At 43.0% G+C, this 20,255-nt stretch overlaps 1 protein-coding gene across 1 annotated transcript in view; it reads left to right on the top strand.

The window, feature by feature from the left end:
- The first annotated feature begins 6,306 nt into the window (after positions 1 to 6,306).
- Positions 6,307 to 20,255, top strand: part of TOLLIP (toll interacting protein) — a 39,882-nt gene continuing 25,933 nt past the window's right edge. The window contains exons 1-3 of the mRNA XM_006268178.4: positions 6,307 to 6,447; positions 15,431 to 15,580; positions 19,613 to 19,795. Of these exons, the coding sequence (XP_006268240.2) occupies positions 6,415 to 6,447; positions 15,431 to 15,580; positions 19,613 to 19,795 (366 nt within the window). The 5' untranslated portion in view covers positions 6,307 to 6,414. The remainder of the gene's footprint in view (positions 6,448 to 15,430; positions 15,581 to 19,612; positions 19,796 to 20,255) is intronic.

The following is a 20,255-nucleotide window of genomic DNA, read 5'->3' as shown; positions in this document are numbered from 1 at the left end:
CGCTCCCTTTCAACACTGGTCACTAGCATCCCCTTCATGCACTGTCTTCCAGTCCATCAAAACTGAGGAGTATTTATCTGCTCTCAGCCTTCTCTCTATCCTCTCATCCTTTGCTCTCATTATGTAACTACTGATTCTCTCCACACTTTACCAGTTTCCAGTGCTGAGTCAGCCATGACGTCCATGTCCTCTGATCCTGCTTGATTTGACCTTTAGTTTTTGCATTATCATTATGTCCTGTGAGACAGAGGTTTTATTGAAGTATTTGACTATATTGGAAGCAGACCTACATTCCTATTTTATGGAATAATTCTGAGCTTGGGGGCAGCTCCTATATGCTAGCTCTATAATCACACAAGCCTTGTGAAGGTTGTTGATCTATTAAATAGGGAATGCTTCTGGAAGAAGCAGGATTTCCCTCATGACACATGGCTTGCAAAGCATTTACTTTGCAGCCCTTGGTGTAGGGACATGTTGGAGGTATGAACAGAAATGGAAGGGGGCGGGGCAGTGGCGTGACCAGAAATACACTGTGCTTGGGCTATTTTGGATTGTTGAACAGCTCCAGGATATTGTTGGCAATTTAAGCTACAGCAGCCTTAGCATCTGTTTTCAACTGCAGAAACCAGGGAGTGCAAAAGTAACAAAAGGCAGTGTGGTCTATACACTGGGCTGTACTGGGCTCAACTTGGTTGCAGTCAAGAATTGTTTGAGTAGTTATGTATTTTTTTAAATGCTAAACACTTGGTAATCTCTCATGATTACAGACAAAAAAAATCACTGACTATAAAATTTAAAATAACTGCTGCTCTCTCTAGCAATCCTCTCCAGTAGGATGTGATTATAATGGGGTTTTCTTGCAATGTGAGACTTTACAGCTCACTTATTCAAATGGGCTCACATCCCCTGGTATGTGAAATTCCTATCTTTATCACTGTTACTATTTTAATGAGCTGATTTTTTGCATTATTTGGTTGAAAAGTATTAAATGAGCTATTAAGCACACAAATATTTAATCTTTTCCTTTACCTCCTTGACCACAAAAGAGTAGTGAATATATGAATAACCTAGATCAGTACTGTTAGAAATGACACTAAACTATATTAGGACATCAATTAACTCTAGAAAGTAAATACATTTAAAAATTAACTCCTATTTAAGTAATATATGAAGTTTTCTTTTTCATACTAATTTTGCTTTCTCAAAGGCATGGTAAATTCACATGCAAGTGTGCACAAATGCACACTTTGTTAGTTATTTCTCAAGCTATTCACAGCATGTGAAGTGCACACATGAAGTGGCCAAAAAGGAGCAAAGGACTGTGTGTTCTGAATTCCAGCAAACATATCACACCAGTGGGGCAGTGATTTCAGTTAACTTGCAAGTCACATAATTGATTAGATTGATTTACAGTAGCATACATGAAATCAAAATCTGAGCCCTTGAACTCTGAGTTTGCTCATTGTCACATTGTACAAAGACTGAGAGAGATAACACTGAAAATAAAAACATAGGGATTTACTCTTACCCAGCCCAAAATTACTTCCTCATCTGCTGACGTTGAGAAACTCTCCCACCAAGGTCACTCCTTATCTACACTGATACATTTTTCTCAGCAGTCTGTGTCTAAGGAATAGTAACTTAATGATTATGGAAAACAGTCCTTCCCAGTGGTGGGCCCACATCTCTTCCTACATAAAAACTACATACAGGAATTAGCTTCCTAGGAATGAGATCAGTGGTCTTGCCAGTCACCCAGGGAAGCATCAGTAAGTAGATATCACCTGAAGCAGGTTCTCTCTGCGTGAAATCCACAATGAAGCTACCAGCCACAGAGACAAACATAAACTCAATGGCCACAATTACATAGAATCATCAGTCAGTAGGGGTCTCAGAGACTAAATTTGAGGGAGCTGTTACCAGAAATTAACGATCAAGGAAGCTTGCTAGGGAGTCTGTGCTGGGTCAGCCGCACTATTTAATGTTGTTCGGCCGGTGCAAATCAGTCAGAAGCCTTGTTTAAATGGCTACTAGAAGATATCACTTGTGTGGGGCTCTATAGAAAATCCTATATACATGGCATGTAGCCAGAGGAAAGGGGGTGCTGCCTATATGTAGTAATACTATGATGATCCCCAACTCCACATACAGCCTAGCTGGCGTAATGTACTGATTGAGTGTATATTGATCACAAGATCACAAGGGATTGCAAAACTTTCTTGGTACAGACCCCACTGGTGTTCTACCAGTCCATTTACTGGACAGCATCCTTGGGCCAAATACACCTTTGAGGTAAGTCAGTGGGGCTGAACCTTCCAGCTCTGTGGGCCAAATGAGTGGTGTGAAGCTGGATCCCTCACATGGGATTGGTTTATGGTGTATCCAGTGTGGGGTCAACACAGTCTGTGGGTACAATCCAGTGAGCTGGCCCAACCCTGAACACAGCCCAATATCATGAGCTGGATCCAGCTGCTGAGTGACACCCCCATGCCAGCAGGTCTGACACATGCCAGCATGATCTAGTAGATAAGGCCATGTCATCTGCCCCATGGGGCTTGCCATGTGTTCAGAAATTGGGCAGCATGGGAGGGATAATTAATGCTGTAATCCCCCCGCCCCCAATTTCTGGACTTGGGGGGATACTCGTGGGCCAGATGACATGGCCTCACAAGGTGGATCTGGCCCACAGACCAGAGATTGAGCACCGTTGATGTAAGCTGAGTGAATTGTGTCAGGGGTGAATTTGGTCTTTTTTGTTAAATTTAATTGATGTATTTTCTGGCTTGCTTTCTTTGCCAGTGGCAAGCAGATAGCTAAGCCTTTTACTTTTGTTCCATGATAATGTTCAGTGCTGTTTGTTGATGATAAATGCTTTAAGGTTCCTGAACAGGCAAAAGGAAAGGTCTGTTTTGCTTCATTTATAGTCCTATAGTTTGAAATGAATTCTAGTTCCATCAGAAGAGCAATTTATAAATATACCAGGGAACATAACAGCCTCTATCCTCAGCTAGCTGTTCAGCTTGCATCTGGTATCAACTGTATTATCTGATCAAGGCCTCCCTATCAATTATATCAAATAATGTCCATTTTTAGAGCTAGCAAGACAAAAGCAAAAGATGCTTTTTCCTTCTCCATACATATGTTATGGTAGCATGAAAAAGATCTGTTATATATTTGGAATGCTCTTAATTGTACTGTTCTATTTCCAGCTGTTGGAATCTGCACTAGAATTTTAATTAATGACTAAATTTATGCAGCAAATCCGAACAGGAAACAGTTATGCTATTTAAATAGGTTTTGAAATTCTCAGATTTTATCTCCCAGAACAGCACTCAGATGAATATTAGAGCTGCTTTTGTTCTTCTGAAAAGACTGGAATTGCACAACAAGCTGGAGGAGATATGACTCCTGGCATGAGGGCACAGGTGGTTTCCTCATCAAGGGCCAAATCACACACGCCTGCAGAATCATAGAATCATGGAGCTGGAAGAGACCTCTAAGGTCATCTAGAAAACCAAAGCAAGGGGAACTCTGTGCCTTTTTTCCTCACTGATGTTTCTGTCATTGGGTGGGTGAGAATCTGCTGAATGGGCAGGAAATTTGAATGCTGGAACCTGTGGGTCCTCTGAGATCTAAATGGATTTTAGGGGACTTGCTGTAGAAGTCTGTGTAGCAGTCTTATTCTTCCACTTGGTCTCCTGTTGCTTTTACTCATTCTTCTGTCCGGACAGATCCAATTAGGCTATGATGAAGTAACTGGGTGCTTAAGTGCTCTTGGCAGCAGCTGTGCATGGGGCAGTGTCAGTGGTTGTGCTGCTGACAGCATGCCAGTGGCAGTGCCAACAGCACAGATGCTGCTCTTTTTGTGCTACCCACCCAGGGTTGCTGCCTCAGACTGGTGCCTCAATCTTCTTCTCTTCATTATTCTTCTGCCATGATGACACGGACTGCACCATTTGCTACTACCCTACTTCCACCCCTAGAAGGATTCATTTTTGTTAGGAAGAAAGTCTGCTCAGGAACAATAATGATTTTGTGTGGGCAAAACAAGCAAAGCAAGGTTTAAGTTCAACATGAAAGTGATATGGCTAAACTTCATGTTGTCATGCTATATAACATTGGCATTTCACTGCAACTGTGTGGTGCTGTTTCACTGCTGTTGTGGAATCACAGCGTACTGATATTTCAGTACAATGCAAGAATGATTATCCCATCACTGTGCCACCTTATGATGTCATTTCAGTGCAACTTCTCAGATATTTCACTAAACAATTGTGGTTCCCCTTCCATCTCCTTCAGCATACTGTATAATGCTGTATTCTGATGGCAATATTTACTTTGTTCCACTTCCATCTTGTAACACTGCATCACAGTGGATGCATCTATGTGAGATGCTGACTGCGCAGTAGCCTCAGCCTGATAACTACTGCGCAGTAGCATTGCGTGGCAAAAAATGTGATGCGACACTACTGTGCAGTAGTATTAGGCTACTGTGCAATAGTGTCACCAAAAAGGCATTTGCCGGTGCTACTGCGTAGTAACTCAGGTTACTATGCATTTATTTAATACTTGTTTATACGAGTTTATATTTATACAAGTACTAAATAAATGTGCAGTAACGACTGTGCAGTAGCATCTCATGTAGACGCGGCCAGTAAGTTCTGGGCATGAGGAAGTGGTAATAGTGAGGTATCTTCCACCACTGGCACCCTGCTACATGATATTTCAGCCCCACACGTACAATTTTCCTGTGCAACACCATGGTGCTGGTGCATGGAAACAATGATCCACTGCAGCACAGTTACATTTTAGTACAAGGCAAAGGAATGTATCTGCCACACTGACATACTAACTTCATAGTGACATTTTCATGAAACATGAGGATGATCCTACATTGTCAAATTATTATGTTTTGGGCACAGCAAAGATGATAGAGATGATGTTTTGGTGCTATGTCATCACTTTCTCACAGTGATATTTCTGTGCAAGGTGACAACAGTAATGTTTTACCCCATATTGCCATGTCACATCCTAGTGGGTTACAGCACCCTGCTTTACTACTGTATCACAGGAGCAGTTTGGCTCTAATGCTGCCTTGGGTCTGGACAGTGATAACTCAGTAATGGGCAGTCCAACTCAGTGCAGCAGGTTTACTGTGGTCTACTGGTGTCCATCCATGTGGGTCTTCTGTGTAGGGCTTTTTTGGAGCAGGGTGGAAGTACCTCAACGGGCATCTTGGAATAGGACAGTGGTGTCTGACTAACTAGGGTGCAGAAGCATTTCAGGACTGGGCACTAGAGTCTTGTCATTTGGCAGGAAAATCCCTCATTTGGCACAGTGACTATTCTGGCGTGAGGCAGATCAGCTCTCATTTTGGGACAGAGGCTTCACAGCACAAGAGAGCGGTGTACAGTATTATCTTGGTGGCTATCTAGTTATGGGGAGTGTCTTCAGACCCTACAGTGATCTCTTGTGCAGGGTAAGATTGTCTCCCACCAGCGCCAGGGCACCTTGGATATGGTCCTTTTGGTGTGGTACAGTGACAGCTCACCCTGGGATATACTAGGGCAACCATGTCACATGGCAGGCCTTTCTCTGGAGTTTCTGTGCGATGGTACCTCGGCAATTGCCTCTAGGGCTGGGGCCAGTGGCCATTTTGGTACGGATGGCGCAGCCTGCATGAAGGCGGCCATGGCCGTGGTGCTGCAGCCTGGAACGTGCCTCAGTGTGATGCATCTGAGTGTGTGGGTAGTGACTGTATTAGTATAGGGGCCATTTTGGTGGCAGGCGCTACCATATGTGTAGGGGTCAAAGTCCCAGGCATGGGGACAGCTGTTTTGAGGGAAAGCCTTGTGTTGTGGGGCAGAGGTGAGGCACTGCAGCACTCCCAGGCACCCTGAACCCCACCCTTTGGTAGTGATCCATCCACACCAAGGGCAGAGTGAGAAAGGTCTCCAGTACCAGTATTGCACATGCGTGCTGCCTCTTCGCGCATGCGCAACACAGCTTCTTGAGACCGATTTCTCAGGAGAGCGCTGTCCCATAACAGCCTCTTGCGCAGGCGCCAATTCCCATCAGCGAGACTAACTCACAGCTTCCGAGGTGGGGGGGCAGTAAGAGAGCACGAGTGTCGTAGCGCGCATGCGCCACGTTCTCACCACGGGCGCCCCGCCCGTCCCCTCCAGCGCATGCGCGGAGGCCACGCCGCCACTGCGAGGGCGTCAGACGGGGCAGGAGGAGAAGTCAACTCACAAGCTAACCACCCGTTGCATCACGCATGCGCAGCGGCGAATAACGGGGCGGGGTGGGGCGGGGCGCGTCAGCTGACTCCGGAGCTCGGCGTTCGGAGGCTGTTAACGGTAGCGGCGGCCTGGCCGGGCGGAAGGCGGAGGTTCCTGGTCCGAGTGAGGCGCTATGGCGACCACTGTCAGCACCCAGCGGGGCCCGGTGAGTGTCGGCCGGCAGCGGGCAACTGGGCCCCCCCAGTCTCGGCCCCGCGGGGGGGGGAGGCCCTGAGGATTTCCCGCTGTGTGTGCGCATGCGTGGTTTCCCCTCCCCCCCCTTTTTGGGGCCTCCCTTGCCCCACGTGCTGGGGGAGGGGGACTCTGGGTCGGGACTGGCCGTCGATGTTTGTAAACGGGTCCTGGTACAAAAAAGGCTGAGAACCACCGGGATCGAGGACGACTTACCCTCCCAGGAGCCTGTGCTGGCGGCACACAGGGGTGTCCCACTCGGCCCTGGCTGCTAGGACCACCCTCTGCTAGGTGACGTTGTTCGAGATGTGACAGGGGGCGGGTGGCACCATTGGAGTGTGATCCTGCTTTGGGCAGGGGGTTGGAGTGGGCCTCCTGAGGTCCCTTGCAGCCCTGGGCTTCTGATTCTACCATGGATCGAGTGGGGCTGCATTGAGACACCAAGTGTTCAAGCGCAAGAGCACTTCTTCCGGTCTCACCAGTCATTCATTTGATCTGCCCAGAGACACCCTGCCCCCAAAATCCAGTTTCTTGGACATTGCGACAGCATCATTCCAGTGTTACCACAGACACAGACGTGTGATGAAACCCTGCTTTACTCTTCTGTTCCAGTTCTCTCGTCCTTGCCTGCGTCTGGGGGCAGTCTGAATTTTGTGTTAGTACGTCTATTTACAATTGAACCCTGGTCTTCAGGTATTTATAGGGAACAAAATGGCTAGGCTGAGCAAACTAGCGGACTTATGTAGTGATGCTGAGAGGCAAGAAGACTAGGTTGTTTGTTACACTGGCCTTATCTGATGATGATGGAAGTGTGTTAGTGATCTCGTTTCCTGCGGTTTCCCCTTTGTGTTAGCTCTTTAAGAATATGTTTCTCTTTACAAATGGATTTTGTTAACTTTCGTTGCTAGGCCCTAAAGCCTTTATATGGAGGGAGGCCTTTTGTCATTTTCTTTGGCTGGGCGCCTGCCTGCAACCTTTCGCTTCTGGACTTTCCTCTCCACTAACCCCAAAAGGGCTCTTGCTTCAAATCCGTGACCGCATATATAAAACGGTTTCCTTTCTACTGGAGAAGAGCAGCCTTTCAAGACTATGTATATCCCCTTTCCTGATAGTCTTTCCACAGAAAAACTAATGCAGTTTCTATATTCCTTCCTTGTGACATGGAGGGCAAACAGCATCTTCCAAAACTGTAATGTCAGTAAGTAGACACTAAAGGGGGCTAACAGGCTAAATACAAGGTCCTGTCTAATGCTCTAATGCTGCAGAGAGTGTTACCTCTTTATCCTTCTAGCTTGCTCAAACTGGAAGCTTTCCAAGGTTGTCTTGGACGTGGGTGTCTGGGAGTACATGACAGAATGCCACCAGACTTATTTTTATGCCTACACTTTCTGATCTGTAGTTCTCATTTATATGTACATGGCAAACATTCCTAATTGCAGCTTATTTTTTCAGATGTATTAAAAGTGAAATTCCTTCTGCCCTCTTCTGATAAATGTTCAGGTGAAATATAAAGAATGTATGTATGGCAGAATATATAATGGCTGCTGTATTTCATTATGTAATTTGCAATATCTGGTACTTTTATAAAAAAAAAAAATGACTAGTGTTACTGGGGGGGGGGAATGGGGGAAATTTCTGTTTCTAAACTTATGAGATTAAAATACGCAGTTTGATTCCTTAGTTTGGTTCTCTCTGCATTCAGGACTGGAAGGGACCACAGGGTGCTCTGGGAGTTGAGGGGTGATGGGGGCTGTAGTTAAAGTGCCCCTGTTGCCATTTTTCAGCACAAGGACGTTGATCCACATGATGCTCATTTCTGCTGGAGAGCGGTAATTGCCATGTTCTAGCAGACTCAATTAATTGAGTCTGCTCCGACACACTGTAATTAGAGCATGTCCGAGCAGCCTCCCTGCATGTATATAGGCACAGAGAGACTAGTCTCTGTTATTGTTGGTAACTGTGATACAAACTGATAAAGAACCTTGGAACCTTGCTCTCCTGGTAAGACAGAAATTGGTTTCTGACTAAACTTTAAACCTGTTTGTACTTGTGTCAATATTGTCATTTAGCCTGACTGATCTTTTCACATCCCTCTGGTGTCCATCCTGATACATTTTCATCTTGCTAGGCTAAATAACCAACCTTTTTTAGTCTCCCTTCCAAAGATAAGATATTGGGAGAAAAAGGAGAGCCAAGTAGCCCTTCTCTGTACCTGCTTCTTTTTGAATTTATCTTTCTTGAATATGGAAGGCAAAGCAATCAATTTTGTTTATACTAACACCATACCTTGATGATGGGATACTAGGTCTCTAGGCCAGTTCTGACACACATCTGTCACTAAAGATGCACTGATCCTTTTTCACACAATTTATTTTACTAATCTTAATTTTTCCAAGTAAAAAACATATGTTGTAAAACTGCTATTTATGTATTACTTATTTGGCATTAAAAACAGTTTTATTTGTTTTCTGTTCTAGAGTGAACACGAACTCACTTTTGACACTTTTACCTAGTGCCTAATAACGTTTCATAAGATAAGACTGTTACATTTCTGCTAACCCAGAGCTAGTGAAAGGAATTGCAGTAAGTAACCACTGCTTCAAACAAGGCAAACTTGCTCTGCCTCAATTTAGGGGTTAGGAGGGAACAGATGAAACTATTGTGATGCTGCTCAATCTGGTATCAGTCCTCTCTTCAACCCTCCTATCCACTTCCATGCCAGCTTTTAAGTGGGGTAACTGTGTCATCTTTTCTGTCTCTAACTTGAAATGTTAATTATTTAGACATGGTTCTCAATCAGGGTGCTGGGAGACCCCATTAGGTGTGTTGTGATACAGTCTAGCCCCCTCTGCCATTTTCAGAAAAGTGGTGAAGGGGTGACATGACTCCAAAAAGGTCGAGAACCACTCATTCAGACTGCATGGCTACTAAATAGGATGCTCTGGTTTGGAAGCATTGGAGAGAGCATGTTCAAAAGGTAGCATGGTGTATGTGTGGTTCCCCTCTCCCCCTTGATTCTGTTTCTACTTACGGATCTATCAAGGGGATGCCGAATGCCTGTGTAATATGTATAACAGTTCATATACTGGACCTTCCGTCTGAGGGATTCATATATACTGTATGATGGACAGCTCATGTACCTCATCACTTTCATCCTCCATAAAATAGAGAAAATCTTTATCTTGTGGAGTGTTAGATGGTTAATATTTCTAAATCAAAGTGGAACGTAAGCATTCTGATGTCTCGAGCATGAACCACTAACTATGGTTCTTTCCTACATCATATCTGAAGAGACTCTAATTCTGACTTTAACCAGTTGTTATGCTTCTTAATTACAAAGGTGCAGGTGGGTGGGTTTGTTTTTGTTTTTCCAAAAACAAAATAATCTGGTTTTGATGGTGAACGGATTAATGAATTAAATGGTGAAGAACAGATTTCTTTTTGTAAATAGCAAGAGTGGTGATATCAAGATAAGCTTATTTTTCTTATCTGTAGACAAAAAGCCTTGACAATCTAGTTGATCTCTGATTTAGCTATTGAGAAATTCAGCTCAGTTAGTCAGTAAAAGGAGAAAAAGGTTGGGCAAAATGTTTTCAAGCTATAATCCCTCTTCAATAAAATATACTGAAGGCGTTTCTACAGCTTTTATTTCTGCTGAGTCTTTCATGTTGCCATTTTTTGCATCAGACATCAACACTTCAGAGTCAAGATTGGCAAAATGCTATTTCTCCTTGTTTTGGGAGTTTGGGAAGGGAATGGTTTAAGTTTGCCCTTCTCTTAGCTCTGTAGAAAACATGTAGGTCTGTCCACACTACAGCCCAATGATGGATTTGCAGTTCATTATGGGATACAGGAGCAAACTTTAAGCCACTTGATTTAGATTGATAACAAGGTAACTAGCAGTAGCATCAGACTCTGTTTGGGCCAGCTGTCTGAATATAGGTGGATGGGTGGGTAGGTTTAACCCATGATGATTGAACCCCAAACTACTGCCTGCTATAATGCTGTTGATACATCGGATTATCTAGTTTAAAGCTCTCTTGAATGTGTGCGCTCAAGTGGTTGCATCTTTTGGACTGCTGTTTAGATGTGACATGATTGCTCTGCATGAGTTATTTCTGGAGGAGTGTTGGTGCTTATTGTTTACAAAACCCCCAGTTAAACTAAGGTAATGTATTAGGTTTTCTGGCATCTTTCATTTATTTCAGAGCTCTTAAGAAAAATGAATTTTTAAACCCTTTCAATATACTTCTTAATTTAGGATTAGGTATTAAACCATCACTTATTGAAAGCTGAGGCAGAGAGCCTACATAAATGGTAATAGAACTCACTTCTGAATTAAGTCATTGCCTTTAATTTGCAGACAGTGTTGTCTCAAGGAATCTTGGCCATGAAGATGGTCTTAACTGCAGTTTTAGAACTTGTCAGAAACCTGGATGTTTTCATAGGAACCTCAGACTAGAAGGGATCATTTAGTTTATTCTCCTGTTGGAGACACCACATTGAGCTCCATTTTTAAAACCATAGAAGAGCAAAAGACTACAGTTTTGAGTGAAGCAGGTCTGGGATCCATTGCCTTGATTATGCTAGAAATTAGAAAGTCTAACTACACTTACTCCAAAGCCTACTTATTCTGGCATTAAGTGTCCTTTGGCTTCAGTAACAGTTCTCCATTTCTGGTGTTGACTCCCCTGATTTATTTATGAACAGCTATGTTTGCATAGGCTAAACAAATCAAACTCTTAGTCTCCCCCTATATGATGAGGACCTTTTCTCCACCTATTTGTATTGTAGGCCTCTTTATCTGTTAGAGTTTGAATTCACTTCTCCTGAACACGAGTGACCACAATTGTACATAATGTTCCATGTTGCCAGTGCTTGGTATTGATGGCACTAACACTTTATCTCTTCCAGATATTTCTCCTGATATGTTTAAGGAGAAGAAATGTTTACTACTTTTGCAGCTATATCACATTGATGACTCAGTCCTCTTCTGATCAACAAACACATTGAGGTCTCTCTCCCTCTCAGTTGTTTCCAGCTGATGAGCTCCTTTGGAATCTTTTTTGGTGAATCATATTTCCTGATTTTGAAGGCTTTGTGTCTAAATAATTATAATTTGGAACATCAGTCACTTGGATTTCTAATGCTTGACATTTTTACTGTTAAATAAATTACTGGTATTCTTAAGACATACAAAAAACTAGAATTCTTGGTTCCAAAATGATACCTTTTATTAGACCAACTGGAAAATGGCAAGAACACATTGTCCTTTTCTGCAAGCTTTTGGGATCAAAGTCTCTTTGTGAGGCTCTGGGAAAAGTGTTGATGGTACAAGATGGTAAAAAGTCCCCATAGGTAGGAAATAAACTTCATTTTTGCACAGAGGGAGCTGAAGATGGAAGGCTGTTCCTCTGGGTCCATGAGAGTGTCTCTGTGAGCTGTGTTGAGTAGCTCTTTGATGTGTTGATCAGGTAGTATTCCTTCCCTGCTGGCAGGGAGGTAAAAAAACAAAAACCCAACAAAAAACTTCCTTGTTGTTCTGCAATGAAGTTTAAAATCCAAAAATTGGCTAAAATTTGGTATCTTCCACGTTTCAGGGGTATACTTGGTAGCTGTGTTGGTCCGAGACAAAAAGACATACAAAAAACTTAAGGTATATATATTTGGTATTCTTAAGGCTTTGTGAAGACTACAAATTGGGTTTAAGATGCTGTAGGTCAAACATTTTATCTTTGTGGGCCTTCTGTAAAGAATAGATTACTGGCATTGGTGCAGTATTTTCCTTGGAAGGTGTTTCAAGCTTTTGAGAGTCATGATAAATTACTGTTATGTGCAGTGAATATCATTAGGGAAAACTTATTCTCTGGGAGTGGGGGAGAATCTAAACATACAATAAAACAACCCTCATTTCCTAAACTAACATTGGCAGATGAGGTGGGTTTTTGTTTTTTTTTTAATGGGTTTAACTTCTTTAAAAAGCAAATATTGCAGAACTTGGCTTTAAAATTGAAATGCTTGTTGAGTAAGTAAAAATGATAAAATGAACTTCACAGCATGCAGGCAGACTTTCCCCTACTTTTTTTTTAATGCACATCAGACCTGGCCTGCTGTATTGACTCCTGCTGAGATCCTGAAGCCATGGCTTTTGCCATATTAAATTCTTTGTAGTTCCTACACACAATAGATATTATCTTAGAGGGCGAGTGCTTATGAGTAATCTTTTAAAGACATAGCCTACAGGACTTTTAATTTCCTACAATAAGATAATTTTCTTGTCTGCACTTGCCAGGTTGACAAGGTTACTCACTTGCCAGGAAATATCCTGTGTATGACTCTTGTCATTGTTGGGCTTTGTGACTTGCTCTGTAGAAAATAAAGCATTGTGCATAAGATATAAAATGGATGCAGGGCTTTTGATGTAGTGTACTTTGCATATTATACTGGTTTGCTACAAGATTACCTCTTTTGTTTCCCCTTCAAGCGTACTGTAAAAATAGCACTGAAATTTTGTATTTGCATTATATTTTGTGCAGGCAGTTAAGCTATCAAGGCAGAAATTTCTTTCATGCAGCTTTCACTTTGGATTTTTTAAATAAACTTTAACCTTTTGGGTCCTTTCCAGGGTTATTTGACTTGCATGTGGGATTTTGTGGGTCACTGGTGGTTTAAGGCTCTTCCATTCTGTACTTGTTTCTCCCTTAAAATTACCCTGAAAAGGTAGGAGTGACTTATCATATACCATGTTACTTCAGTTATATCCATACATCTTCATAGACTTAAGACCAAATGTGCCTGTTTCTCTCCTTCCATAATGGACTGTTATACTCCACTTGCCAGTTTAATTCAAAACATGTTTTAATCTTTAATTTAATATTCCCAGAAGTCTTATAGGTTGAATGCAACTTTCAGAATTGAGACTTGACAGATATTAGAGGAAAGAAATTTCTACCCTTGACCACATTACGCAGGCCAGAAGCACAACTGGGGGTGGTATTACCATGGGTATTATTAGCAGTTGGGTGGGGAGGTAAATGTTAATGGTTTAGTGCTGAACTGAAAAGATAATGTTAAACGGTATCATGGCTGCATGCAGGTGTTAAACAAACAAACCGTGCTTTACTGGAAGAAGCAGAGTGTTCCTTTGACTTGGCTCCGTGGTCTCTGTATAGATCAGATGCTTCAGTGGGTCTTTTTAGCATTTTTATCTAATGGCTGAGTAAATCAGCTATTGGATGAAGGTGCAAAAAAAGCCTCATTAAAGTTCCTGATCTATGCAGGTATCGGGCAAGCTGGGTCCAACTAATGTGGTGCCTCCTTTGGCCGTGCGCTGAGCTCAGTGCAGAAGCATTGAGTTTAAAGCACCGGTTTGTTTGTTTTTTAACGTCTGCAAGCAGGCCATATGCCTAAGGATGAAGAGATTGTAAAACTTAGCAGACATACTGGGTAAGTATTTGGCCATAGGATAGTTTTAACTTGGTATATCAAGGGTAGGCAATGTATTTTGGCCAGTGTCAAAAAACCCACAGTGTCTACTTTGGAAGATGCCGGGGTGCCGGTGTGCCAGAAAAACAAAATGGGGGGGAAGGGGTGGTGGTACATGGCAGGATGCACTGTGTATTAGTATATTTAATAATCATAAATGTTGCCTTTGTTCCTGTGCATTCCTTTTTTGTTAAGCATGTTGCAATGAGGTGGAGGGGGGGAGAGAAAAAGAGAGAAATAACAGAAAGGAAGAAGAGAGGAGAAAGAGAGAGAAAGAAAAAGAAGAGCAGAAAGAGAACCAGATGCACATGCGCATCCTGAACCAGATGCATGTGTGCGCACAGAGGCAGACAAGTGCACAGAACCAGGGTGCTGCAGGACAGACTGGCCCAACAATGCCCTGGGCCTGCCGGAGCCTCCGTTCTTCCCCAGGGAGCCAACCCCTGGGCTGCAGCTTGGCTAGCCAAAGCCTGGGCTCTGTGGTTGGCAGCAGCTACCCAGAGCCTTGGCTGGCTGTAGCCAGAAGGCTACAAACAGCTGCTCCAGGCTCTGGCATCATCTCCATACTGGTGGGTGCATGCGCACCTTGGAGCGGACGGTAGGGGTGGACCCTGAAGCAATGCAACCCTGGCATCTCCCTTGCTGGTGGCACAGAGCTGATGACTGGACTCTGGAGCCCACTCTCCCACTGTTTGCTCTGAGGTACGTGTGTAGTCGCCGCCAGCATGGAGCTGATGCTGGGGCTGTGGAGCCCGGCTTAACTGTTTGCAGTCTGCCCTCTGCCTGGTGCAGCTGCCCAGATCCCAGGCTGGCTACAAACAGCTGCGCTGGGTTCTGGATCCCAGTCATTGGCTCTGTGTCAGCAGAGGAGGAGAAGCCCGGGTTGTGCTGCTTCAGGCTTCTCCCCCACCATTTGCTCCGAGGCATGCGTGTACCCGCCAGTATGAAGCTGATGCCGGAGCCTGGAGCAGCTGTTTGCAGCCTCCTGGCTGCAGCCGGCCCAGGTTCTGGGTAGCTGCTGCTAGCCATGGAGCCTGGTTTGCTTGCAGCAGGCCTTGCAGTCTCCCAGCCACCTGCTTGGAAGTAGCCCGGGCTCTGTGACTGGCAGCAGCTGCTTAGAGCCCGGGCTAGTGGTGGCATACCAAGCAAAATGGCCTCGCGTGCCATGCTCGGCACGCGTGCTGTGGGTTGCCGACCCCTGTGGTATATCTTGACTTTCAAAGGTCTGAATTTTGCTGAACTTGATGTTTTAGAAGGGCAAGAGAGATTCCTGGGCAGTGCTAACTTTTTGTAAACAAATCTGTCATGGAATTTATCACTTTGATGCTGTCAGTGTGAAAATAAAATTCTGCAGAAGTTATGAAGCAGTCATTTCTTTGCCTTAGCTTTTCTAGTAGAAGGAGGAAAGGAGATGCTATCTTCCACAGGTTAGCTCTTGGCTTATGATCCAATTTATTACGTTTGTTTTACAGGTGTACATTGGTGAGCTTCCTCAAGATTTCCTGCGCATCGCTCCAACACAGCAGCAGCAGCAAATCCAGTTGGATGCACAAGCAGCCCAACAGTTACAGTATGGCGGTCCAGTGGGCACAGTGGGCAGACTCAGCATTACTGTAGTACAGGTATAACTAATAACTTTACCAGTCCATCTGATGTGTTATGTCTTCATTGGCCATATGAGGCTTTGTGCAGATATCATAAAAGTTACTGTGTTAGTTGCATCTAGAAAATGAAAGTATTGATGTAATGACATAGCTTGATATAATACCATTTGTTCTTAATAAATATTAAAACATTTTTAAAATGAAACAATTAAATTACTCGGTAGTTCTGGGACACTACCAGGATAACTGCAGTTTTAAATGCAGCATCCTACCTAGTCTTCTGAACTTTGCTACCACCTAGGTAAACTGAATTTAGAAGTACAGAGTACTTTCCGTAACAAACATTTATTGGAAATCTGTTTCCTAATGTAAGTTAACTTGCTAGTAAGTAATAGTTCTTTACATGGGCAACTGGTGCCTTCTGAGTCAGGGCTCCTGCCTGCCCCCCTGTCCATCACCTAAGCGGGGAATGCTGGCTGTCAGGGGATGCATGTGCATAAGTAGTTGACATAGTCATTAATGTATATCTCTAGTTTATGATTGTTCCTTGTTTCTGTTGTGTAGAGGATCACTTTATTTGTTATGTCAAGACAATACTCAAACTTTTGGCTTTGTTATACACAAGATTTAAAAAAACTGCTGTGTTACATTTCAGTCTGTTAATGGGCATGCTACCCACCTTTTCTCTTTAGATGAAAGATGTATTAAGTACAAATGTAGTATTTTTAAAAGGATGTAAAATTGAAGACTCATGGAGCAGTCTTGGTATTTAGTTTCCTGTCCAGCCTGATCAGTGTATCTGGGGCTGATTAGTAAGTGTCTTCTCTAGAAATGCAGCAGTGCTACAGTTTTTCAGCTGCTTCATTACTGATGTTCTCAATAACTGATGGTTGTGGCATTGGGAGTGCAGGACATAGAAGATGTTCCTTTAACATCTCTGCTCAAGATGGACTTTTTGTATTGATTTTATACTGTAGCCATTGTACTTCCATTGGAAAAAACAAATGCATGCAGTCTGAGCTATCTTTGAAAGTAGCAGAACATGGCTTTCCAGTATTACTAATATTGATGCATTTACCATTGGTACAAATGATTGTGGAACAATCAAGATGGTATCCACCACTCTCTCCTTCTTTTATAGTAATGATCTTAGCATTTATGCAGTCAATACCACTATCTCATCCTTTGGGTGAAAAGGTGACTGTGGAATGTCTATATTTTGAAATATCATTCTTCAGGCTTTATACTAGGGGTGGCCAGCCTGAGGGAGACAAGTGACATGGGCAGCCTCTCTAAAATGAAGATGATCAGGCAAGGAGCAGAAAGTAGTGTGGCAGATTTGGCAACCATGCCACAAATTAAGCCCTGCATCCTGCCCAAAATGTTGACCTCTGCTACTTTTATACCCTTTCCTATGTAAGACAGTTTTAGCAAGATGTTCATGGAAAAATAACATTCGTTTCTCTTTAAGATATTAGCATGATTAATATTAAACTGTGGGCTGCCCATCAAGTATCTCCTTGTGAGTAGAAAATGGCATCACTTCTGTGCCAGCGCTGATCACAGTCATTCTGTGACAGGTGATTTGTTCTAACACTGCCAATTAGTGCTTCTATACACATTTTCCCCTGCAAGCTAATGGAAGAATTGAGACTAGAATTTTGGGGTTTTCATCCTGCAGCTTGTTTCTCGAGGCCTATGTTTTAAGGAGCACAGGACTTATTACCAGTTCCATGGAGTCATAAATGCCATGCTCAATGACATCTTGGCAGGTTTGGGGTTATTGGACGTGCTGCTGAAGTTGCAGACTACTTTGGTGTTTGCTTACATTAACTCCCGGCTTGAATTATCTGGCAAAGTTACAAACCTTAGACTGTCGCTTTTCTTCTAACGTTGCAGTTTGGTTCCTCTTGTAGAAAATGTTCTCTGTGCTTGACTAAAGACTTGCCCTTGTGGGAAGCCTTACAATAACATGCATTTGTCAGCAGAAAGAGTCTTTTCCCCTATGAGATCTCTGCAAGCTCCCCCAGATGACAGTAGCTCTGTTGACAGAAATAACTTCCTTGTGGCAGAGCTGTGTTAATGCCACAGGCATTGTTAGAGTGCTGTCAGCCATGGAGTGATCCTGTACCCCTTCCTGGCATAGCTTTGCTGAGAGAACTTTATAATGCAGAGAATGGCCTTGTCTACACTGCATGTCTTTAATTCCCATTAGTTCTAACATAGATACAGATGAACTATCAGGAAACTTGATGTAAAGGCTTCCAGTATTTTAAATTAATTTAATTAAACCTAGAGGTCAAGAGAACAGGTCTTATGAGGGGAGGCTGAGGCTTGGGACTCTTCAGCCTGGAGAAGCAAAGGCTCAGGGATGACTTGGGGCAGCCTATAAATATATAAGGGGTGTGCACCAGGAACTGGGAGAAGGTCTGTTCATCAGGGCACCCCAAGGGAAGACACGGTCTAATGGTCACAAACTGCTGGAAGACCATTTTAGACTGGACATTAGGAAAAACTTCTTTACCATCTCAGTCTCCAGAGTCTGGAGTAGACTTCTCCTCTTCCACCCCGCACTGGCCAAAATGGTGCAAGCACCTACTCTGGATACCTTTAAGAAATACTTGAATGCTTATCTTCCTGGCATCATCTGACCCCAGCTGACTTCCTGCCCCTTGGGCAGGGGGCTGGACCCAAGGGCCCTTCCAGCCCTAGTGTCTGTGAATCTAAACCTGCTTTTTAGCAGTTAAAGCTGATATAGTGTGAATTGACTGAAGTTGTAGGAGTCTTGCTTGCATAAAAAGCACTTGTCTGTTACAGCCTTTCCTAACATTTAGGGGAGGTAAGGCTAAGGCACAGCATCCCATCTGTTGGTTTTCCTATGATGGCAAGAAACTCCAAACTAGTTGTTAAAAGTCAGAAACTAAATTTTATAATCCAAAAATAAATTTTTGGCTTGCTGTCTTGTTGACTTAATTGAATGCTGCTGCTTTGATTGTAGCTAAGCAAAATTATGCTTGTAAGTCCTTACTCTTGGGAGCTTATGGCCTAAATAACTGGAATACAACTCTAATATAGTGCAAACGGTAGGCATATTTTAAAGTGGGTCGGGATTTTATTTAATATTGGTACACATGGTACACTTGATATTATTTGGAAAATGTTTAGGTATGACACTAATGGAGCCACACACACATTCTACTGGTTTGGAGTGAATTTTAATGGGGTTTTTTTAAATTGTCTTTTGGTTTGTGGTAGTTTTGGTTTTTAAAATGTCCTGGAAAAGGCTGGGCAAGTAAATTTTTGTATGTGTTTGATAAACTAGGACTTTTTGGCACTATTGACTTACAGTGGTTCAATAGCTATATAAATACCATATTATCTTTTCTGGTAGAAATATTCTTGTGACATAAGACTAGCTCTTACTTTTGTAAGAGTTGTGAGGTAAATCAAAGGGTAAATGAATTTCAGTGGACCCTCCTAGCCTGTATTGCTCTTTTCCTGTACTTTTTGTTTCTTGCTGGTTGACTGAAAATTGATCTGGGACTGTCCTATTAAATGAACAATGTTGCATTTGAGGTGCCTAGAATATACTAAACCTGTGTCTTTCAAATTCCCTTAGTGTCTGTTGTTGTTACTGTTTTGCCTCTAAACAATGTTTCTGTTTTGGGTCTTATTTTTTCTTTTTACTTTAGTTTCTGTTAAGGTCTTAATTGGGAGTAGCTGGTGTCATTTGCCTTTGTCTACGTTGCAGAATTCTACCATCTGAGCTGTGTTGCTCAAAGGTGTGTGGGGGGGGGGGGGAAGTTAATCCCATTGCCAAAATAACTGTCAGCAAACTGCAGTGAGGAGACAGCTCTGCTGGCCCAAAGGAGCTGGTAGAGCTCTAATGGTAGAAAAACTGTAACATAGTTTAAAAGTAACGCAAGTCCCTATAATGTAGATATAGCCTTAATCCACCAGTGATAGATTAATCGCAAGGTTTTTTAACTGCTCAAATTTACCATTTCTCTTGAAAGGGAATAATTTTTAGTTTATTTTTTTTCTTCCCAGGCAAAGTTGGCAAAGAATTACGGTATGACCCGTATGGATCCATACTGTCGGATACGGCTTGGCTATGCTGTATATGAAACTCCTACAGCTCATAATGGTGCCAAGAATCCCCGCTGGAACAAAGTTATTCAGTGCACAGTTCCCCCTGGTGTGGACTCTTTCTATCTTGAAATATTTGATGAGGTAAGCATAAATGTCTTCTGTTTTTTCTGGGCTGGTTGTAGGCCTTTGCAAGGTTGGATCAAGGTTAACACAGGAATCCATGTGGCTGTTTGCTGTCCCATTGCTCCAACTTCTATTTAGAATGGGAGGAGTACTGGCATAAATCCCTCTTTTTGTTTCCTGAAGAAGCAGTATTTGGCCCCTTCTTGGGAGCAGTGGGGCTAGATTACTACGAGTTTTCTGTTGAAGAGAGAGAGGAACTGCAGAGGCTCCCTAGTACTTCAGCTGTTGCAGTACTTCTCTCAGCCTGGGCTTGTGCACTGTTCTGCTGCATTCAGTCCTTTGATGTCCTGGTCTTGGTCGGGTTACTTTAGGCCTTCATATGTGAGTTGTCACTTATCCCTATGAAATGTTAAGTGTGATTTTTAGCTTTCTCTAAAGATGAATGGGGAGACTCGGGCTTCTGTTTTTATTTCAAGCA

The sequence above is a fragment of the Alligator mississippiensis genome, chromosome 2 (genome assembly GCF_030867095.1).
Source record: "Alligator mississippiensis isolate rAllMis1 chromosome 2, rAllMis1, whole genome shotgun sequence".
NCBI classification, from domain to species: Eukaryota; Metazoa; Chordata; order Crocodylia; family Alligatoridae; genus Alligator; species Alligator mississippiensis.
This window is presented reverse-complemented; position numbering and strand designations above follow the sequence as displayed.